Source organism: Stegodyphus dumicola, chromosome 12, assembly GCF_044657685.1.
Source record: "Stegodyphus dumicola isolate Sdum_Otavi_A_Nest chromosome 12, ASM4465768v1".
In the NCBI taxonomy this organism is placed as follows: Eukaryota; Metazoa; Arthropoda; class Arachnida; order Araneae; family Eresidae; genus Stegodyphus; species Stegodyphus dumicola.
In genome coordinates this window covers 116780707-116805662 of record NC_140779.1, presented here as the reverse complement: position 1 = coordinate 116805662, position 24956 = coordinate 116780707, and the positions used below count along the sequence as shown (strand labels likewise).

The following is a 24956-nucleotide window of genomic DNA, read 5'->3' as shown; positions in this document are numbered from 1 at the left end:
GATTAATTATCAGATTCGATTTTAAAATTGCTGTTGCCATATTGTGAGTTGAAAATATTTTCCTTTAAAGTGAATGTTCCGAATGAGTTATTCATATTTAAAATGTATATAATAATAAAAAATAACCAAAACATTGATAAAATATTACATTTATTTATGAGAATATATACCTTTTGACGACGTAAGCCGCTAATATGAAAGTTTTCACCATTCTTTCAAAGTTTCTGCTATTTATGCTTTACCTGTCTGACACCTTCATAAATTTAATTTATTTGTGCTTTTTTGTGGCACTGTAAAAGTCTCTCACTGATTGTTCTTTATTTTTCCAAGTATCTCCTCAAAAGTATTTTTTGAAGCTTGCAATCAAAATTGTAGTTTTAAATATTTTTAAATGCGATAGAAGCAAAGTATTATGTACAAGAGAATTTTTTTAAATAATCCTTCAAGAAAGTTCACTGCCAGATCACCGAAATCAAAGCAGATTAAAATGAGTTAATAGCAATTGGCAATCTGCACAACCCTCAAGAGGTTTTCTGTCTTTTGCCTTATATGGCGATTCTCATCAAACAGGATACTATCACAGATCCGTAGGAGGTGCAGCATGTTTCGTCTTGTGGTCTTCGAAGGAACTGTTGTGGCTAAAGAGTCCCCGTGGTGGTGATTTGGATTCTGGTGACTTCATACCTTGTGGTGATTTGGATTTGTGATCTTGCACAACAGCTGGTTGCACTCTCTGAAAAAAAAAAGAAAAAAAAAAAAAAAGAAAAGAAAAGTTATACCTTAATGGACCAGTTTGTGTTTTTTAATGTTGACAACAGAATTAGATAACCAATAGTTTATGTTCTTCTTATCTAACCAGTTATTTTATATTCTTTTTATCTAACCAGTTATTTTATGCAGCATTACTTTTCAGTTTTCCTGCCAGAATGCTGTTTAGTCAGAGCGTGCTCTGCCTACTGAGGGCCACGTTGCTAGTTGATGTTCTAAGATAGCAATCTGTCTGGCGCGTGTTTTATTTTTGCCAATAGTGCTTGTCACGCCAGTACAGGTTTGAGCCAACTTGCGCATTAATCTTTTCTACCTAGCCTTTGGCTAACTTACGACTTAACTTAGTTTCAATTTGGAATTCATCACTTTTTAAGTTTCACTATAAATACTGGCTGGTTTTGTAAGCGCAAGAAGTGCTTTCGGTTATTTTATTTAAGTTTTTAATAAAAGGGTCTTTTACACCCTTCTCACGTTCTCTATTTTCTTACTAGATATAGAGATAAGTCGCTTAGATCCAGCTAGGGTCTCGTCTTAGTAAGTGTATGCTTCCAAAGAAGGTGGGACTGAAAAAGTCACTGAAAATTTCTCCTCACTATGCAAGGATCCTAAGTTTTACCAACGTTTATTTTATTTTAAAACTTTTCTATCTTTCTTATTTTCCACTTCCGGCCAGAATTAAATGCTTTAACTTGTTTATGCAAATTGTACTTGCTAACGCCCAAGTATTTAAGTTGTGGCTGTTTGCCAAGAGTTACAGAGAGACAGAAAGCGAGCCGCTTGCCACAGCATTCTTAGGAGTTTTCAATCAGTTGCTGCTTGCCTTTAAGGCCAGAGGTTTAGTCCTCTTGATAATTGAAAACGTGTTGTAGTTTCAGCAATTTGGCGTACTACGTACGTACCCTTTTAAAAAGGCCAATCTTAGTGTTAGGCATTTGTATACTAATTTAAAGTTAGCTTTTAGTTTGTAGTTTTATATTTTTACGTTCAGACCACAAGAGGTTGGTCTCTGTATCCCGAAGTACGGGCTGTGTTTGTCCTAGCTAGAATCACTAACACAATTTAGAACTGTTGGAAACAGGGTTCCGAAGGCGTCGCGATTTCATTACGAATTATGGACAGCGTTAGTTGCTCTGCTTTTTATTTCTGATCGCTTTCTTTTGCTACGTATTTTCACGAGGGTCAGTAATCACAGCATTGCTACTAAAAAGTGGTATTCAAAAGATATGAAGTATTTGAAAGAATCACTGGTGGTCATATGTGTCCTATTATGGACAATGAATTATAAAAACATACAAGGGTTTTTATCTGAACCTTAAGAACTACAAAACATATCAAATCTACTACGTAATTTTACGCGTGATCAATGATTATCTACAAAAGCAGGACCGGGACTAAGTATATTGCCATCTGGCGCAATTTTTTGTGTTCTTACATTCTGCTGCCCGGTGTTTCTTTAAGGTCTAACATTTTTTCACCCCTAAATCCTGCTTTCCAGTGCCTTCTCTAAAATCTAAAAATTTTTCCATTTCTAAATTTTGTTACATGGTTTCTCTCTAAACTCTAAAAATTTTGCTGTTCTTATCTTCTGTCGCCCTTCGCGAAAACACCCGCTCTGAGCAAAAAATACAGTATAGGGAATGATCTTTTGAGCTGTGCACCAAAGATATAGTGCAAAGAATTTCTTAATCTTTGATTCTAAAACTTCTAATGCCTTGGTACTAACGGTACCGCCAGGGAAGTTCCTAGCGGGGGTACAGCTCTTAAACGTACGCGGGCAGTTCAAAATCAGGGGCGGCCGGACTCTTACGATACCACGCGGTACTCCCAGCAATACCTAAACATTTTAAATTCATTTAATTACATGTCATATGTAAGTACGTTTTATACAATTTGTTATACGTAGGTACTTATGAGTATGAAATAAAAATTTTATTAACCATTGAGCATTTTTTTTTTAATTTGCGGGTGGCAATTTTAGGAAAGTTCGCGGGCTGTCTATATCCTAGGAACGGCCCTGGGTACATCGTTTAAGGCTAATTCAAGAAAAAGGCCTTTAATTCTATAACGATAAAAAAGTGATAAACATAAGAAAGCAATTTTTTATGAATGCGTCTGCAATACAGGGAATGTTTGCACATTTTTTAGATGGCTTTACTGTCAAAAAGTTGTCTACTTGGAATTTTCCTTTTAAACGTAGCTACGGTTTTGAAAGTATAAATTATTATCTGCTATATGACACTTTTGTTATGCTAAATGGCGCTTTTAAAGAAGCAGTGGATGGAAGGCTATTTTTCTGCTCTTTCTGAAGAAAGTTATTTGCAGCTAGTTATTAAAACACGCTGTGAAAGACATGTTTTTTTATATCTATAGCTACGGTAGGTAATATTGTCAGAAAAAAGGGGAAAAAAACAAAAAAAGTTTGGATCAAGTGGAAAAATTGTTCCAAAGATAAGATCAAAAGAAAATTTAAAAATAAATTAAGAGAGTGGGGAAAAAATGTTAAGATCAACTCCACATATTATGAGGAACATATTCCATGCCCAGTTTTCAATTACCCACAGTGCCATCAATCAGTATCTGCATCAAGACAAAGCAGGCAGCCATACGTCAAAATCCTCTGTTCATAAGCTTTAAAAAATAGAACAAAAAACGGATATCAAAGCCATACCCTTCACTCATATCACTAACAAATCGCTTGATGGATTTATTTACACCCATGGATTTTTGCACTTTTGGACTTTAGCAAAGTGGACTGTCCAAACGACAATCTACAACCCTCCTTGGACTTGAGAAAGCTCTTCAAGAGGAATGGGATAAAATAATCTTCCGATAATACGTAAAGCTTTCTTGTCTTGGTAATTACGGTGTAGAAAGATAGCGAAGAATAAGGGTTATCAAACAGAACGTTTAAAACATAAAACATTTAGGTAAAGTATTTCTTTTAATACAATGAAAATCGTCTCACAATGTGCAAACAGCCTCTGTATGAGGTCTTACCTTCTTGCCTTCAGAATTTCATTTGAAAATTAATTGGAATTTCCTCGAGATCAGATAATTTGAACTTAAAAACCGAAATCATAAATATAAGATTTAATTATATCTTTCGATTACAGAAATTAATTAAGAACATTCTTTGCTTAATACTACAGTAAAATATTCATGACATTTGAGGCTGGCTCATGAAGTTTAATTATGAGAGTATGATCAGGTAAAAGAACGAACGTTCTTACTGTTATAGAATTAGATTTGTATTGCATTTTGTGAACCAGAATATCTTCATCAAATAATTTGAAATTACGATAATAATTGAAACCTGTTTTGTAATATTTCGGAAATATATGAAATAGGTAGATTCTGAATACCTGCATATACTCTTTGAGCCGGACCAAGGTTTCGTTCATTTCTTCCACTGTTTGTTCCGCTATTTCTAATTTCTGCAAAAAAGTAGCTAGGTGTAAACATAAATAGATAAAGACTGTAAGACAGATGCTGATTGAATATCAAAATTACAGCGAATAGTGGAATTTTTGGACAAATAAGACTAGAACACAAATATAACTTCTACTTTACTCATATCCTTTTACTTTAAAATCCTTTTACTTTAAAAGTAAAATTTTCAAATATTATTCTTAATTTAGACTTGCTCACCTTCACTTTTTCTTGAAGAGCCGTTACTGCCTTATCTAAACTTTTGACTGTACCTAATACTGGATAAATATCCTATGAAAGGAAAGAAATATTTATATACATATAAGCAGCATTTTTATATTACAATACTTCGAAATGCGACACATTTTTCATAAAGAAATTTGAAACATACCTGCAACTGTTCTTTAAGTTTCAAGTTTTCCGAGATTGACTCCGCTACTTTATCTTCAAGCACCTGTAAAAGATATTTCATTAAATTTGGAGTATTTTACGTGCAGTTAACCACACATAACGTCACCGAATCCAGAACGGTTGCGTACTGACAACAAACTAACATTTAACTGGATATAGGCGTTTCAGCATTAAATGTCCTTTAGCCTTGACTTTCATGACAAACTAAATAAAACTGTAGATAAATACAGTGGAACCTCGAGATACGAGTTTAATTTGTTCCAGCACTAAGATCGTATAGCGAATTTCTTGTATTTAGAAACAAACTTCCCCATTGAAAATGATGGAAATCCAGTTAATCCGTTCCGCATCCTCATAAATATGAACATAAAAATCAATTTTTCTAATAAATAACACTGGTAAATAATATAACCGTAGTTTACTTTTATGATAGCTTCCGACACCGAATCGCCTTTTAATTGCTGCTAGTTAATATACCAACAATAGCTTCTCAACATCTAGAAGTTTTGGACGGTGCTTGGACGTAACGGTAACTCCTTTGGCCACATCAACTTTCTTAATTTTTTCCTTTTTGTTCAGAATAGTGCAGATCGTCGATGTCGAACGGCCGTAAGTCTTCGCCAATTCCTTCGCTGTTACACCACACTTATGTTTATCTATGATTTCTTTCTTAATTTCAATGGCCATGGTTTCCTTTGTTTTCTTTGCAGTACTATCTGAGGTAATAATCTTCTTGGGAGGCATCGTGAAAAAAATTACTTTCACATTAAATGTAAAAAACAATTAACTCACAAGCATACAAACACGCAGATGAAAGAACACTGAGTGATCTGACTAGAGGATTTTTCGAGTCGAGCCGGATCGGGAAATGGCTCCACGCATACATACCAACAACCTGGCTTGTTGCTCGTTACTCGAGTCAATGCTCGTATTTAGAGACGGATTTTTCGCTCATACTCTCCTCGTATCTCGAATTTCTCGTATGTAGAGGTGCTCGTATCTCGAGGTTCCACTGTCAATAATTTGAGAGTCGTATAATATATTGTAACATTCGCTTAAAATTCCCTTATAGCTTGCAAGTATTATTTTCCCACGAAATTAATGAAAATCTAAATGATAATTCTTGTCCACTGTAGGTAACATATAGCATTAGAAACATCTTTTATTAATAACAATAGCAATGAAGATACTCATAAAATTTATCAGTTGGTTATATTATCAGTATATCAATTAGATATAAAATTAAATTAATAAATGTATAAGTTATTAAAAAGTATATTTATTACATTTAAACCTGCTATGTTCTTAATCATCAGCAAAAATAAACTCATATTGAAAATATTATGCGATGTCGAATGGCAACACTCTACGAACTGGATACTTGTCAAACAGTGTAAAATCTTATTCTTTTGGAATGAAAACATTTGCAAGACAAGGTGGATAAATACCCTGATACCGTAATGTAACGGTCTCCAATTCGAAAAGAATTCCCTGTAAAGATATATCTAACATCAGTAATCATCTAGAACAGGCCATCTCAAACTAATTTTCATTCGTTAGCCTATTTGTTCTCAAGAAATGTTCCGCAAACGCTTTGTATTGTTGTCGTAAGTCCCTGACTTAAAAAATATGAAATCTGTTGCTAATTTCAATACGTTAATAATAATATTTACAGTCTTTATCAAATAATTAAAGAATATTCTTTAAAATAGTTTACACACACATAATCAAGAACCAAGCAAACAATAACCGTACTTACCTTTGAGATACTTTCGAGTATAATTTGATACATATTTCTATTGTGTGTGTAAAAATTTACTAATTTTTCTTAAAAAATAAAATGTTTAAAGTTTTTCTACGACTGAAAATGATTTTCACGCAACCCTTACGTTGAGTCTTGACTTAAATTGTTCAACTAACGTTCGGCAGGACACTTCAGACAGATGGTACTATATTTTTAAGGTCATTAAAATATAAAATAATGCGTTCTTTTTACATATAAAATAACAAGAAGGAATCATTCATTTATCAGCATTGATGTCAAGAATTTAAAATAATGCAATATATTTAAAATATAGTTCTAAACTATGGCTGTCAAAAGAAAGAATCTACAGTAGAGACCCGGGAACTCCACAATATGTGGACGAGAGAACATAATGAGAGAACGTTACGTTACCGAAAATCTCGAGCTGCGGAAGAAGAGATCAGCTATTTGTAACTCATAATATTTCGTCAACCACCTAAATCTAAGGGAAATTTTAAAAGCTTTCGTGTTTCTCCAGTCTTTAAAGGACCAGTTTCATTTTTATTGCCATATTTAACTTCCTTTTTCTTCTCGTAGCACCTGTAAGACTCGCATGACGTAGCACCTGTAAGACTAAATTTAAAATGAGAAACTCTACACAGAATCAACTGAAAGTCTAGCTTAATACGTACAGCTATCAAACCTCAACAGATAGAAAGGAGATATGTAAGCAGTAACCGGCAGCGGTTACCTGACTTTCCTTTAGCCATTTTGTTACTTATAGGAGAAATGGGGATAGATTAGAATTTCTACGAAAAGTACAAAAACCTGTCACCAAATTCATTATACAGGTTCCAAGATACAGGGTCACAAAAAGACAAAAATTGCAAGATTAGAATAGCATTGCAAAGCTTTGAAAAGAAAAGGAAAATATGCAGATATTCATGCGCATAAATGTGTACTATAATTACAGTAATACACGGCTGCTCAGACGGTAAAATGTTCAGTGACGCTGACTGCCGTACCGAAGGCCGGGTTTCTGTCTCTCGGAAATATGGATGTTCGTAAATGTATAGTGTCTGTGCTGCATGGAGGCACTCAAATTATATGGGGAACGGGAAAACTCTCGAGACGTTGGTGGTAAGGAAAGAGGGGTAGAAGACCCTCGAACCCATCCCTCGGCGTGCTCTTCTTCAAAACTGGGGCGGAACTGAGCATAGTCGTATCGTCACCTGTAAGAATTGTAAGAATTGGAGGCTCCCTTCAGCCCACCTGGACACAAGTGTCCCCATAGCTCAAAAGAAGGGGCCCAGTATCTCCACAAACGAGGGCAGCCAGTAACCCAACCACCCCCAAATGTCACCTGTATGCTGCTCAAGACTCTTGCCAATGACAGACGCAGTCTTGTACTCCTGTAGAGACATGAAAAATTAGCAATGCCCTCACCGGTATTCGAACCACGGAGCTCTCGAATACGCGTCGAGCGTGCTGACCACTACACCACGAACGCATGCTAAAGAGGCCGGAGACTTGGCCGAACCTTATACTCCTTGCGACAATAAAATTCGTGGGTTTGTTCTGATTACGTCAGACAAGTAAAATTACTCAGAATACGCCACAATAATATGTTAATTAAAATATATGTATACTTTGGCAATGTGTAGATGACGTTAGCAATCACTACAATCAGTTATTAGTAAATCGCCATATTATTTCAGAGATAATGCTTTGCTTGACCTGCAGATTTAATCGATTAAAGAAAGGATCATTGAGTTATACGAAATGTCGTATAGAACCACTGTGGTTAAGCTAAATAATTATCATTAGGGAAAAATACGTTCTAGTACGCAATAACTTGTAATATTATAACTGCATTGAATAAGTTACGAACTGCACGTAGCTGTAGCTAAGAAACTAAGTTTGGATCTTTAAGAAATGACTTTAAGCTATTATTTTGAGTTCATTCAAAACTTAGGAATAACCAAGAGCCGGTTATGCATTGCTCAGCCCTGAAATGTAACATCAAAATAGAAATTTCTAAGAAATTTGAAATTCACTGGATCAATAGATAATTGATAATTGAGAGTAGATGAAAGTAACAGTGCTTTATCTTGAAGTCAACGAGTACTTCCTTTCGACTGCAAATTTCTGTGAGTATATACTTTCTCAAAGAGAAATACTTTTCAGCATCAGTCCTTTAGCAGAAGAACAAGTAAGTTGTAAAGTGTCGCTGTTGCAGTTTTGACGACACAAAACTCATCACAAACATTTTGATGAATTAATTTGAATAATAACTTGCTTTTAAGCAAGTTATCATTCAAAGGAATTCATTAAATTATAGGAGTAAATTGTAATGGATTGATAGAAAAGTTAAGCATATACAATTGATGAAATATTGGAACAAAACATTCAAATCATTTCGACTTATATGAAATATGATATGATCGCCATGTGCGAAAATACAAGCACAGCCACGCCTCGGCATGCCATCAATGAGGTCATTAATCATTGGTGAGGAATATTTTGCTATGCTACAAGCATTTTTAAGACATAAAAGCTCTAAAATTTGCAACTAGCTCTTTCTTTTGCAATAGCCCAGCTAGTGATGTCTCCCAAATGAACTTAATGGGAAAGAAGGTGTGACAGATCAGGGTAGCACCTCAAGTCCAGCAAGCTATTCGTCGTAACATAAGCAATATGTGACCTAGCCTTGTCGTATTGAGAACCGGCTGCTGAAATATCTGATAAGAATGGCCTTTGTTAATTAAATCAAGGTAACATTGAGTTGGCAGTATACCAGGAAGAATACAAAAGGGATTCACCTACTATGCTGTCTCCCACACCATTATACCTGAAGTTGAGATGGCATGACTTTCGCTCGTGAAAGCTTGTTGATGGCATTAGCCAAGTAATCTTCACACTCCAACCATATTTAACTTCAAGACAAAGGCGAAACTCATCGTGAAGAGGACAGTCTTGCATTCTGAATCAACGGTAACCTACATTGTCACTTGTATGTACACCATCCTTTAAGTGCAATGGCTTGGGATAAATGGAACGTTTGTCTCGAGTTGTTTATGTCGAAACCCATTATCATGATTCTGGTGGTTTATGCAGACATTGCTGGACTTCAGTATGTGACATCCTCGCAGTACAATTAAGGATCACTTCGCGCCATTCTCCTAACTCGACAATTCTTCCGAACAGAGTTTTTCCTTTAGCCACTGTTTGCTGTCATTCCCAGTTCGTTGTTGCTCTCGTAACCGTTTAGATACAGAGCACTGAACAGTGCTGACAATTTGTCGAAATGTGCAAAAACCTTCCATGGTTATTAATCACATTTCTGAATTAAAGGGTTTTATCCCTCCTAATTTGAGATATGTGATGATAAATGGCATCTCAACTAACTCCAGGCTTTGAACTGTCAATGCGCAAGAGTTAATTTAGTTTCTAATCGTTCGCGTGACAAAAGAAAAGCATTTAATCAGATTTCTTCGCTATTTAGCCTTTCCTTTTTTTGTGGCATGTCTTAGCTTCATCTACAATCTCTAATTAGAGAGGCAGATTAATTAGAGAGTTTTCATAATTTTGCGGTTTCTCCTTGCTGTGTTTAAAGTTAAGCAAAGTATTCCGATAATCTGCACTTCTGGCCCTTCAATGGAGTACCGACCTTCCTACTTTTGATTAATAATATTTGATATAGTTTTCCCAACACCTTCAAAAAATTGCTCAAAATAGGTCTTTTGGATTTTAAACTTCTTCATATCTCGATTTTAATGTTAAGCAGATTAAAAAATTCAAAATTTACCTCCAAAAATAATAATAAATAATATTTTCTCCAAAAGAATAATAATAAATAAAATAAAGGCTAAAGCATATTGACAATTCCTCATTTAAAATACATCTGTTAAATAATTTATCTTCAGATGCTTACCTTTATATTGATTCGATACTGAGACATAGATTCTGCTATCACGCGAACATGACTTTCAATATCTTTTGAATGTTCTTCGAGTTCTTCAGCTGTTCCCTAAAAATCGAGAAGAAATTGGAATTGTCAAAAATAAGTGGCAGGACATAACGTAATTGAAAATTTGATGACTAAAAAGATTGTACCTTAAAAGAACAACCTGCATCCGAAAGAGGACAGCATCTTGGCTTCATAGGACAAGCTACTTCGTGAGTAGGTAGCTAAAAGAAAGGTATTTGATATAAATTTTTTGAAGATATAATTAAATCACTTTGAATTTACATATTACGGATACAAAATAAATACAAATTTGCCTTTCATGTTGGCCTAATTGTAAGAAAGAACAGTGCCAGCCCGCGCAATCTTTCTAGCGTTATTCATAGTTCTTTGAAAGGGTTTGTTGCTTTAGGATTCGTCTTGAGTGTTATTTCGAACGTTCAAAAATGGCGAATTTGTAGTGTGTGTCTTCTCTTCCTTTCAAAATCCATTTTACACATTTTCCCGTTTAAATTTCTGATTTATAGAGTGTATTTAGGAGTAGAAAATATTCAGCTGGTTACCAATTCAGTGGAATTAGCAAATTGCGCCATTTCTAAATAAATTTCGGCCATGTGTTATTCATATTGAAATTGTCTCCCACTGCTGTATATAATTTGATGTATTTGTTTGGTGTTTTCCAAAAGCATCATAGCAGATACATCGCGGACGAAAAAGTCGAGGAAAAAACAACGCAAGGAGAAAACATTCCAGTTCTAGAAAATCGTGGTACAAAACAGTGTCATCGAAAATATCGTGGTAAAAAATAAAGCACCTACAAATAATCACATACCGATAACACTGCATACATGCCATTTTCAGGCTTTAAAAGATGTATGTGCATATTTGCATAATGATTTGTGCGAGCAAGAAGGAATGAGGAATATTTTTACTTTTATATTTCACACTTTTGAATTATCTAATACATTTTTGCTGATAAAAAATAGAAGGAAATTTAAGAAGCCAAAAACTGAAAAATGAAAAAATTAATAAATAAATAAAATAAAATAATAATTCTTGGTATAGTAGTTAATAGAATTTTAAACTTATAGTTACATAATAAAGGTCACTAACTAATTAATAACCCTCATTGCAGAGACATTAGGTTGTTTCGAAGCCGGAGACATCAAAAATGAGCAATGCCCTAGCCGGAACTCGAACTTCGGACCTCTCGAATACACGCCGAGTGTGCTGACCATTACTTCATGAAGGCATGCTGAGAAGGAGGGTGAAATACCCTGTACATAAATCTTCAGTGGCAATTTTTCATGAAAAATATAGTCTAAATAAGATTAGAAAAAGGAAAATGAGTAACTGCATGCGGTTACCTCTACTAAAATTATTTTAATTAATTACCAAATTATAAAATTCTGTTAACTTCTATAAAATTAACATTAATTTTCTACTCATTTTCATTGCTTAAGATTCCTTCTTAATGTTTCAGCAAAAATTATTAGTTAATTTAAAATATAAAGGTAACAATATTTTTCAGTTCTTCTTACGCTCATAAATCATATGGAAATATGCATTAAATTTTTTTAAAGACTGAAAAACGCATATTTGCGATGTTATCGTAATGAAAACGCCTGTCTGCGATGTTACCGTCATGTGGTGATTTTTAGGTGCTTTATTTTTACTATGATATTTTCGATCACGATGTTTTTAGAATTGCGTTGTTTTCTCCCATGATGTTTCGCACGTAACGTTTTCGTCTTGCTGTGTTTTCTCCGCGATCCTTTTGCCGCCATGTTTTGCCTGTAATCATTTGGCTTTGCTTTATAGCTTCTGAAAATTGTAAAAAGCAAATAAAAACTGTTGTTCATGCCTCTTTTAGCTAATCCATGGTTGTACATAACGTTTACGTAATTTTTGCCATTACTGAATGAAGAATTCGCAATCATTTATGAAATCCAAATATTATCGTTCTGCTATACTTTTGCTTCCGGCTACCGGAGTTTTTCTTTGAACAGATTCATAAATAATGCCTTTCTGAAATTCTCTATAAAGGTGTAAAGATCCTTGTGCAAAACTAACAATCTGATTTTTTGGCATGATAATCTATAAGGTCAGTGAGTTTTTAACCTCCAAGGAAACTGTTTAGCTTCTTTACCAATTTTACCACTAGATATGTGCTCCTTGAGTTAATTGTAAATGAATAGAATGTATGTTGACGACATTCAGACATTTGACCGAACTTTTCAATGCTATTCCAAAAAGCAGAAAGAGGAAACGAATTACTATCTTGAGTACTTTAAAAGGTTGGATAAGGATTGAAATTAACACAGTGATGTTCAAAGAATGAATTTTGAATAATTTGAACTAAATAGCTTTATTATTTATTAATAAACAACCTTTCAGTAAAATAGTTTTGAAAATTATGGAACACACTGTACATTTATTGAAGATTAATAAATGTTATTAACCTCAAAGTTACTTCTATTATTAAAGTCGAATTAAGATATACCGATAAAGGAAACAAGAAAAGAATTACAACAGTAAAAAAGTCTGATCTATTGACAAAATTTAACATCAGTTTCGAATTTTTCATCTCTATTATTTGCCCAAAAGTTTGACTTATCGAAATTCGATTTAGAAACTCTGCAGCAATCTTATCCGGTCTCGAATCAAAATTCTAGAAAATTGTTTGATCCAAATTGAGTGGAAATTTAATTTGTTTTCATGGGTGAATATCTTTCTCAACTCGATACCTACTCATAATTTTAAAATCGAACCAGATTAGTTAAGTGCTTAAACTCGTATCTTTTCACTATAAGTGTTTTTTTATACATCCCGCAATTCATTCCAATAAAGCTCTTCAAATAAAGTAATCTGCCCTTAATTTTAGAGATGCGTAACAAGCTAAATTGGTCAAAGAGCAAAATTTAAAAAGAAAGACAGGTGCTTCCAAATGCGCACTTTATGGAGAGATCACGAAACAGGATGATTGTGATGGAAACGTGACTTCGAAGTACGTCGTTCAACCTTTTACAGGATACGTTTATAGGCGTGCAGACGAAATCATTAAGAGCTACCTACGCAAGTTATTGGGTAATAAATAATAAGCGTTTATTTTTAGGCGCCACACCTTTATAAGATGACTGACTCTGAATCAGCACTATCGATTTTGAAAAACGATCCCACTATTTATGTTAGCGATTTCCAATCCTTTTGTTCGGTTTACATGAATAACTGACACACCCGTGATATGGCAATATGTTGATTTAGATTCTGGACTGCTGTTAGTTTTATTATGATACTCACTATAAAAAAAGTCTATTCATCTAGCAAATCTGTGCAACTGCCTGGAAAGTCCATATTCCTGTACTATGAACGGCTTAGCCAGACATGCAAAAATAGCAGAAAATTCGGAGACACTGAACGCAAAGAAGGAATTTAAAAGAGCAGGGGGAAATATCCCAGAATACAATAAAAAGTGCGTTGCTCAACCATTCTGTCTGCTCTGACTAATTGCATGGTAGTGCTCTTTGCATTAAGTGAGAATGTCTCTAAGATGGTATGATCAGTTTAGAGGTTTCGGGAAAATTCGCTGAATGTGCATTCCGCCTTCAAGGAAGCAGGCTAGTTTTACCGACGAATCATCGGGCATGTGTTACGAAGCAATGATACAATCAAACGGCATTGCTGGTCCAACCAGGATGTCCATAACTAAGGTGAGGATACCGATAGAACTAAGGTAACAACTTCTGGGATGATTTTCTAGTAATTGGTGGAATAAATATACACGACAGCTTTGTCATCTGCCTTTCAGAACTATTTACCTATATCTTCCGGACGTGTGGTGTCTTAAAATGTTATTATAAAAAGGCTGGCGGACATTGAACTCCATTGTCGGTGTTCGTTGAAACATCGACTACTCTGATAGCTTTGGCATTGAAACAGTAACATTTATACTCTTGGTGTTGTTGTTTGGATGATTGGAAAGCATCGGATGGGAATCATTTAGTAATTATTTAAGGTTCTTTCTTGACTCAGATGACTTACTTACTTAGTTATCACCAGCTGAGTTGCTGTATCGCCTGTTATATGACTATCAACATTTGTACTCAATTAGTAGAGCATTCTGTTGTTGCCAGGCCCAGCCAAAAATATCTTCGGAATATTAAAATTTGTAGCGGAATTTATAAAGTTACTTCGGAAGATTATTTGTGACCTGTAACTATTAAAGAGATCCTGTCAAGATTTTTGACTGTGCTGAATGAAGATTTTATCAATATTTTACGCATTGTGGTTCTGTATAAAACGCGTGTGGAGAAAGCTTTCCAATACTGCTAATCTCAAGTCATTGTGATCATCACATTTGATGTAACCATTTAGGAAACCACTGCTTATGATACTTTTAATGATACTTCACAACATTTTAAAGCTCTAATTATACGTCAGACGATGCCCGTCTATATGCAACGAATGCTTCCAAGATATATGTCTGCAGAGCGTCATAATTTTGTCTCGGCCAGCAGACTTTAATTAAAAGTTTTTAATTTAAAGGCCTATGGTTATATATTAAGTTAATATTGTCCTTGGCAAACTACAACCTGCGGGTCACCGAGTTACCCATTTCATAATTTCATGTGGCTCATCTGAGGTCCGAAAATAAAGGATAATATGTGAAAATAAATTTTAAAATTAAAAATATGAAACGAGCACAAAAATAATAAACCAAAGATAAATAATAACAACAGCATTTTCGTTTGATAATTGAAAATTGCAATAACGAACACTACCCTTTTTTATTCATAAAAAATAAAAAATTGTAACATAATTTCAAGGAGAAATCGATAAGTTTGGCAACGCCTAGTCATAACCCATAATTCTAAAAAATTGGCTTTGCCATTTTGTTCGAATTTGGTTCAACTTATAAAAGTGAGCAAATATTTTCACTATTATTATTTCACTATTATTTTCAGTAAGATTATTATTTCACTATTAATATATTTCACTATTATTTTCAGTAAGAATAGGAGCAACTTAACTACTGAAAATTCAGATGCTTGCGTTTGTCTTAAGACGACTAACTATAAGGCAGACTTAACTAAATTTATGTCACAAATTCATAATCAGGGGAGACATTCATATCGAAGATAAAATAAAGTTAATTCAGTTATATTTATTTTTATATTAATAATAATAATTATAATTTTTATGTTTGAAGCGCATTTTAATTATATTCTCAATAAAATTTGTGTTATTATTCACCAAGAAAGACTTCTAATGAAAATACCACTAACCCTGCACGTCTTCTTAATGTACACACATTTTGGTTGATTCCGATCGGCAGACAAAAAAGCTTGCGACGCCCGAGTTAATATCTGGTTAAATATTAAAATTTTATTCAAATAAAAACAATATAAATTTAGGGACCTGATGATTAATATAATTTGTTTACATCAAAATTAAAATATCGGAGAGTATATGTTTTTCTTTCGGGGCTTTCCTTAAGCGACAACGGTAAAGTTACCGAAAACCAAACCAGTTATAATGAGAAAATCACGGAAAACGTCGACAATGAGACAACTCAAAAATAAAAATGTTAAAGACATCAACAAAAATCTCCGAAATTTTTCATCATCCACCTTTAGAAATAAATTTTTATCAACAAATTAACTTATATCAGCAACATAGACCAAAATTATCTTAATCTAATACTTTAATGAATTTTGTTTTAATTGAAACCACCGGTCTAGTTCTCCAGCTTTTGAACATTTAGTCGTGCATTATTTTAGAGACGAAAATTATGTATTTTTTAACATGACAGAAAAAAAAAATTAAGATTATATGCACGTGGGGAGGCGAATCATATTCAAAGAACAATTCTTTTTTAAACGTGTCTGCATACCTCTTCTGACACGCGTGGGCAAATGTTATTCAAAAATGTCTTTCTGGGCCACATACATTCCCCACTTTGACAGCTTACCATGTTTGTACAGAAGTGTACCGGAAAGGACTGAATGAATCACGAATTCAATACCGTTCCAGATGTCGCTGACGTAAGTAGTAAAAGATTTCTGTATTTAACCAGACAGGTGAGAAATAGGACAGTGGAATAATATTTACGATTCTGTTTTTGCAAAGAAAAGTTCATGGATTTTTGCAAGTGTAGAACAGGTAAAAAAAGTACGGTTTTCTGAAAGGCAACTCCAAAGAAATGGCTTTGATTATTAATTTTTGGCGTCAATTTCTTTAAGTTAAAATTTTGATTAGATTCATTCGAAATCAAGTGTTTGACAGATATTGTTTTGAGAGATTTACGTACATTATGACAACCCAAAATGCATTCTTATATACGAATTAAGATTTCATTCTCTCTGAATATTAAATTGAAAACGTTTGTACAGTTATAAGGTATTTCTTCCGCCTTCTTAGCATGCTTTCGTAGTATAGTGGTCTGCACTCTGGGCGCGTATTCCAAAGGTCCGTGGTTCGATTCCATGCGAAGGAGTTGCTCATTTTTCATCTCTTCTGCTTCAAAAATACCTTATGTCTCAACACAGTAAGCTACTATATTAGCTTGAATGCGACCGCCTTATGATCAATAAGTTCCTATTAACTGCGTATGAGAGGAAATCGAATGCTTCCAAAGTACAGAGAAAACAATTCTGCAACAAAAGCGCGTTCCGAATTCTAGTTCTCGAAATCGCTTTTAAAAAATTACGGAACACTTTACAGTTTTGGAACTTTCTTACAAAATTACTTTTACAGCTCTTCTCAGTATCACAGAGAACAATCAGTAGTTACACTTCAAACTACTAAGAACGTTAAACACAATGCAATGCGAAGAGCATCTAAAGAGCGAAGCTGGCACGGAGATATCTCATACTCCGAACCCAACGCTGAATTATAAACTAGGAACTGATGGTCTCTCCGGTCTTATATAGTGTTTTCCCCAGCTGCCGAGAAATCTTTAGTATCTTCCATTTTTCGAAATTACTAGAAGGCATATATGGTTATTAAGTTATATCTAAGAGTCGGATACTGTTAGAATTACATATAATGATCAATTTCAGTTATTCAATTACAGTATCAATTACAGTTCTACAAAGACCGGACCGCCTAGTTTGGCGACTTTTGGTTCCTCGTCAAATCTGGCGATAAACCTTAGTCGCCATAACCACTGCCAAATTGGCAATATGTCGCCAATTTAGCTAGATAGCAATTTACCTCAGTTTTAAATAGACTTGCCCCTGTAACCTTATTTTTCTGGCAAAGCTTTGTGGCTTTCATGTTGCATTATACAAAATTCGTAAGAATATTATTTGAGAGAGATATATTTCAAGCAATATCTATATTAATAGTTTACATATTGCATACTTTCTGAAAACAGTTATATGTTATTGAGAATGCGCTGGAAATAGGCAAGAATACTGGACTTAAATTTTTGAAGTTTTGTTATAAAAAAAGTGCAGAATACTCACCCTGTGTAAAACTCATGAGTTTTATTTTATCTATTCATGGAATGTTTATGTGTATGCATAAATTAGATCTCCACATTACAGTTCTTGAACAAATGCAAAGTTAAGTAGATAAAAGTTACTCGCGTATGTTTTTAGCTTGCGTAATAAATATATTTATTTTTCTCTGTCACTTGGCAATCTTTATAATCTACTTCCAGCTTATAGAGCGACTTCGTGCTTTTGTGGTGGTTTAAAAAATTTATTCTGCAATATTTTGATCATATTAATTGAACTGTTGATCACAGTAAACAATGTATTTTCGTATACAATGGAGCAGGACATCGGCAATTTGATAGCATTATCCGAATGATACCATAACCGAAATCACAACATTAAGCGGTGTCTGCTGTACATGATTTTGCTATTGAGCATGCACTAAAAAATTGAAATAAACAAGTAATATTAAAAAAAGTTAATTTGTATTAAGGTCACAAAAAAAAATTCTTTTAGAAAAAAATTTTAAATAAACAAAAAATTTTTAAATAAATATTTTAATTATTTATTTTTTAATATTTAATATTAATTTTTGTATATTTTAAATTTAAAATATTAATATTTTAAAAATTTTAGTGTATATTATTAGATTATTTTAGTTCCGATTATTTTAATTACGAAAAAAAAATTTCTTCGAAAGAAATTTTACATTTTTTTTTTGAAAAAAACTATATTAACATCTACTACAATTTAAAGAAAATGTATTTGAACTTGAGTGGATGAATAAAAAGCATTTTATTAACGATTAAAAATTAGTTAATTAATCATTAATTAAATAAAAAAATTAAATTCCTACTTAGGTCAAGAAAGAAAAAATTTTAAAATACAAAAAAAAAAAAAAAAAAAAAAAAAATTATTAAAAATTAAAAAAAAATTAATATGTGAATAAACTGTGTTAACGTCAAGTGTCATCTATTACAAGTTTAAAATAATGTATTTGAACTTGAGTAGATGAATAAAAAGTATTTTATTAACGACTAAAAATCTGAACAAGATATAGGGAGAGTGTGAGCTAATAGTAGGAATTTATAAAAAAAGGAAGAAGTAGAGGTTTGCATTTGCTTTAATAGGGAAAAAATTTCATAAAATTTTTCATCTGAGATAAAATTAGGGATTTTCACAACTTCTCCCATATTGCAAAGTTTTTATTTTCTGTTTGAGATGAACTTGCATTATCTGTATGACAGTACCGGTTGGAAAATATCTATTATTAAAGGAGAATTTTACCCTTAAAAAATTTTAATTTAAAATGAAATGACAGACCGTAGATTATCATCCCAAACCGTAATTTAAGAATATAATTTTTTTTACAGGATATGCTCATTTTCCTTCGAATTAATTTCTCATCTTTTTATTTCCTTCCATGGCTTTTAGAAGTAAATGATATCTGATGGTTTCGGGGAATAATTTAATCTTATTTCAAGACGCAAACATTTTACAACCTTTCGCTAGCCAGGCCGCCATGATGAAGGTTAATAGGAAAGAAAAATTAATAAAATCTCCTTAAATTAGTTTTTTAATCAAATAGTTCAAAAAGCGATTTTGAAATGGAAGTTTCAAAAAGCATTTTTAGGGTTACTGAAATAAAAATTAAATTTTTCAGTCCTTCTGTAATTGTTCTTTTCAGAAATACGAATTGGAAAATACATATATTTGTAAGCTACCGGAGTTTTACGACATATTTGTTAGCATATCTTATAAAGTTCTAGTTAATTTACATACCCTTGACCACTAGAACTTTATGGAAGTGTCCTGTTGGCTGGTCTTTTAATAACTACACTCATCTCCATAAATTAAGGATAATTCGGAGTCACGCGGAAATCGAACCCTAAAATAAATATATTACCTGCAAAATCACTACACACATCTCCAAGAATGATATGCAAATTTCAGGAAGTAACCAGATGACACCGATGGTACGTCACAATGACGAGAGTGTAAGAGAGTGATATATAAGGAATACAGGCAAAGAAGTAAAATTGTTCGCAGGCGCTTTATAAGCATTTTAGTGCAATAACCGAATAGTTATAACACAAAAGACGCATTTGGATGATTTTTTACGTGCTAGAATTATCGGCCGTCTGGAATGTGGGCGTACCCAATTGGAAGTATCAGACGAACTTGGAATTGCTAAGAGCGTCATCTCCTGGCTTTGGCAACGATTCCAAGATGATGGTAATGTGAGTAGACGTTACAGCACAGGTCGCCCCAGAGTTACAACGCCGAATGAGGACCGGTATTTGGCAGTTACTGCCAAAAGAAACAGGCGGAGCACAGCCTCAGACCTGTCTCGTCAGCTCTCTTCAGCCACTGGTACGACAATTTCAAGGCAGACCGTGTACAGACGCTTAGGGCAGATTGGTCTATATGCTCGTAGACCTATGGCCTTGGCTACTAATGTTTAAAATTAATTTATGACTAGGAACAGCATGAATTGTAAACAAATAGCTAAGTTATTGCATTTTATTTTCCGGCTATCGAAATGCGACGCTACGAGCAACGTTTTGAAACCAAAACCTAGCAATCATGAATCAGAACTAGAACTAGTTGCCATTCAGCATAAAGAAATTTAAATATAAATATGAACTACTTATTGCCATTCAGCATAAAAGAAATATAAATATGAATATTAACAAAATATTAAAGTTAATTTTATAAAATAATTAAATATATGAACAATATATGAAATAAAAAATAATTATTTCTCATGCACTAACTGGGCCACTACAGACCTGTCGGATGCGTTCCACTTACTGCAACTCACTGTCGCCTGCGGTTAGCCTGCAGTAGAGAGCATGCATTGTGGACACCCCAACAGTGGGCTTGTGTGATGTTTTCAGACAAGTCCAGGTTTAGCTTGCAGTCTGATTCTCGCCGGACGTTCATATGGTGAGCTCCAGGTACCCGTTACCACCAAGAAAACATCATTGAACGACACCGTTACGGTGGTGCAGGAGTGCTCGTTTGGGGTGGAATTATTCTGGGTCCCAGAACTGACCTGCCTGTTCAAATCGGAATCATGACAAGCCAAATCTATGGGGACGTCATTCTGGAACAACATGTACGTTTGTTTCGGGGCACCATGGGCGCACAATTTGTGTTTATGGATGACAACGCCCGTCCTCACCGTGCAAACATCGTAAGCGAATGCCTTCAGTCGCAGGATATCACCCGTATGGACTGGCCAGTATTCTTACCGGACTTGAATCCAGTAGAGCACGTGTGGGACATGCTTGGCCGACGAGTTGCAGCCGTCAAACTCCTCCTACATGTCTACCGGAACTTCGGAGAGCATTGCTGTTTGAGTGTTTGAGTGGTGTAATATCCCCCAAGATCAGATCGATAATTTGATACTCAGCATGCCTAGGCGTTGTACGGACTGTATTGCATAGTCTGGGAGACATACAATGTATTAACAATCATACCAACCATGTAATATTGGTTTTTGTAAATAGGTTTTTTTTGTCATTTGCTCCAGGGAGAAAAAATCGCTAATTTTTTTAATAATATCATACATATAGCATTTTTTTTTGCTCTTTACCTTTTGTTTAATAAATAAGCTTTGCAAATAAGTCGAATTTGTTTTGCTTCAAACTCTTCCTTTGCCTGATTTTGCATTGTCCTTAATTTATGGACATGAGTGTATAATATAAGTCTAAAGAAGGGTTGAAATACCATTTTATTCACTCAAAGGAGCACTCAAGACGACCCCTTCTCGGGCTTACAGGAAAGCCACCGCTTGGACTTTAACTTAAGATAGAAAATAAGAAACTGTACTTATTCTAACTGGTTAAACTTTAGCCGAAGTTGAATAGATAACTAACCGAGTTGGCCCGTAATTAAACGTCAACGGCGAATACTGACAGGCGTGTACACGCATGTCCGTAAATTAAGGATAATGCAAAATCAGGCAAAGGAAGAGTTAGAAGCAAAACAAATTTGACTTATTTGTAAAGCTTATTTATTAAACAAAAGGTAAAGAGCCAAAAATGATGCTATATGTTTGATAGAATTAAAAAAAAATAGCGATTTTTTCTCCCTGGAGCAAATTACAAAAAAAAAAAAAAAAAAACCTATTTACAAAAAAACCAATATTACATGGTTGGTATGATTGTTAAAACATTGTATGTCTCCCAGACGATGCAATACAGTCCGTACAACGCCTAGGCATGCTGAGTACCAAATTATCGAATTGATCTGGGGGGATATTACACCACTCAAAAGCAATGCTCTCCGAAGTTCCGGTAGACATGTAGGAGGAGGTTGACGGGCTGCAACTCGTTGGCCAAGCATGTCCCACACGTGCTCTACTGGATTCAAGTCCGGTGAGAATGCTGGCCAGTCCATACGGGTGATATCCTCCGATTTAAGGCATTCGCTTACGATGTTTGCACGGTGAGGACGGGTGTTGTCATCCATAAACACAAATTGTGCGCCCATGGCGCCCCGAAACAAACGTGCATGTTGTTCCAGAATGACGTCCCGATAGATTTGGCTTGTCATGGTTCCAATCTGAACATGCAGGTCAGTTCTGGGACCCAGAATAATTCCACCCCAAACGAGCACTCCTGCATCACCGTAACGGTGTCGTTCAATGATGTTTTCTTGGTGGCAATGGTACCTGGAGCTCTCCATATGAAAGTCCGGCGAGAATCAGACTTCAAGCTAAACCTGGACTCGTCGGAAAACATCCCACAAGCCCACTGTTGCGGTGTCCACAATACATGCTCTCTACTCCAGGCTAACCGCAGGCTACAGTGAGTTGCAGTAAGTGGAACGCATCTGACAGGTGTACGAGCATATAGACCAATCTGCCCTAAGCGTCTGTACATGGTGTGCTTTGAAATTGTCGTACCAGTGGCTGAAGAGAGCTGACGAGACAGGTCTGAGGCTGTGCTCCGCCTGTTTCTTTTGGCAGTAACTGCCAAATAGCGGTCCTCATTCGGCGTTGTAACTCTGGGGCGACCTGTGCTGTAGCGTCTACTCACATTACCATCATCTTGGATTAGTTGCCAAAGCCTGGAGATGACACTCTGGGCAATTCCAAGTTCATCTGATACTTCCAGTTGGGTACGCCCACATTCCACACGGCCGATAATTCTAGCACGTAAAAAATCATCCAAATGCGTCCTTTGTGTCAGAACTATTCAGTTATTGCACTAAAAATGCTTATAAAGCGCCTGCGAGCAATTTTACTCCTCTGCCTGTATTCCTTATATATCACTCTCTTACACTCTCGTCATTGTGACGTACCATCGGTGTCATCTGGTCACTTCCTGAAATTTGCATATGATTCTTGAAGATGTGTGTAGTGATTTTACAGGTGATATATTTATTTTAGGGTTCGATTTCCGCGTGACTCGGAATTATCCTTAATTTATGGACATGTGTGTAAGTAATGTAAGGCATGTAAGTAACAGGCCGTACGTAGTAAGACATTCTTAAAACAATGATGTGGCCCGAAGCCAGAACACGCTCTACTGAGAACTTAAGCTTTTACTGAAGTGACTGAACTTCCCATTCAATACTGGTTCCATTTCATTTACATAAAACGGGATACTGAAATCTCATTCTGGCACGGAGTTGTAAGTGGAAAATAAGACGTTAAAGGAAAGGGTTTCAAAATTAAAAATTACTTTTTATTTCATTTATTTCTCTATGCATACACCATCGTCTTTTATTCCTACGATTCTTGTTGCTATAGATCATTCCAAGTCCTTTGAGCTGACAGACACGCGAATAATTTTAAACATAATACGTTTAACATTAGGATTATTTAATTTAGGCAATCACACGAGGATTATCAGCATAAAATCCATCCCTATTTTGACGAGACAAGACAAGAAACGCCTGGAGTACATCTATTGTTGATTATAGACATTGAGCAATAGTTTAAAACTTTTGCCCGCATACATCAAAACCATAACAAAAAAGACAAAAACAAAAAAAAAAAAAAAAAAAGCCTTGTGGGAAATAAAATCCTAAAGTATTTCTCGTTCCATCCACCTCTCGATAAGGATTTCTAGCTGATTGGTTTTAAAGGATCTTACTCCATACATAATATTTCGATTTTTCCCACATTAAAATCAAAACCCGGTGGAAACATCTACCGCAACCATGTTTTCGACAGAAAGCTTAACAACCCCATAACAAACAAATTCTTTTGCAGTAAAATTAGACCATTTATAACGTTTAATAAATTTATTTTGAGACAGAGTTTATAAGGTATTTCTCCCACTTCCCTAGCGTGCCTTCGTGGTGTAACGGTACCACGCTGGGTCGGTATTCCAGAGGTCCGTGGTTTGATTCCCGGCGAAAGCGGTTGCATATTTTTCATCTTTTCTGCTTCCAATTAACCTAATGGCTCTACAAGTGGCGCCCGAACTAAAAGGGTTGTGGATGATGATTCTCCGCACCCAGGATTTGGCGACTAGGTCCCCTAAAACCCTAGTCGCCCTTTAAAAAGGGGAGTATATAAGGTATTTCTCCCGCTTTCCTAGCGTGCTTTCGTGGCGTAGCGGTTCTGCACACTGTTCCGGTATTTCAGAGGTCCGTGGTTCGATTCCCGGCGATGGCGATTGCTATTTTTCATCTTTCTTGCTTCCAAAAATATACCTAATGTCTCTACAAGTTCTCTCGCAATGGGAATATTAAGGCTCCATCGGATACTCATCGATGTGTCGTTGTTGGCACTTTTCGCAAGTGTTGCCAACGATGATATATCATTGTTCGGCACTAAAAGATTGAAAATTTTTCGAGTCAACACGTTCAGTCCCTTGTTTTTTGATCATATCAGTATGACGAATTGAGAGTATCGTTTTCTGTTTCTCTCGTTCATAAAATTTAGGACTTGACTATTACACAATTTACATACTAAACATGGAAAACTCATTTTATATTATGGTTGCTAGAAGCTCCTGATGACTAAATCTTATTAACTAAACAGCAACATAAACTTGCATGTGATTTTAATCGCTTACGGCGTTCTTTAGCATTAAATGGATGCTTTTGTGGTGGTTTTCTTGAATATTAAGGATTTATCAAAAGATTAATTAAGTGCATATACATGTGTCTTAAAATGTGCATAAAATGTTAAAGCACATCAGGAGGAAGGATTCAAAATACAAAGAAGCAG

General features: G+C 34.9%; 1 protein-coding gene across 1 annotated transcript in view; it reads right to left on the bottom strand.

Moving 5' to 3' along the window:
- Positions 1 to 133: 133 nt before the first annotated feature.
- Positions 134 to 24956, bottom strand: part of LOC118185314 (uncharacterized) — a 107774-nt gene continuing 82951 nt past the window's right edge. Inside the window, exons 6-11 of the mRNA XM_085806862.1 lie at positions 10469 to 10543; positions 10287 to 10382; positions 4589 to 4651; positions 4417 to 4488; positions 4131 to 4202; positions 134 to 733 (exon numbers count right to left, since the gene is read on the bottom strand). Of these exons, the coding sequence (XP_085662988.1) occupies positions 578 to 733; positions 4131 to 4202; positions 4417 to 4488; positions 4589 to 4651; positions 10287 to 10382; positions 10469 to 10543 (534 nt within the window). The 3' untranslated portion in view covers positions 134 to 577. The remainder of the gene's footprint in view (positions 734 to 4130; positions 4203 to 4416; positions 4489 to 4588; positions 4652 to 10286; positions 10383 to 10468; positions 10544 to 24956) is intronic.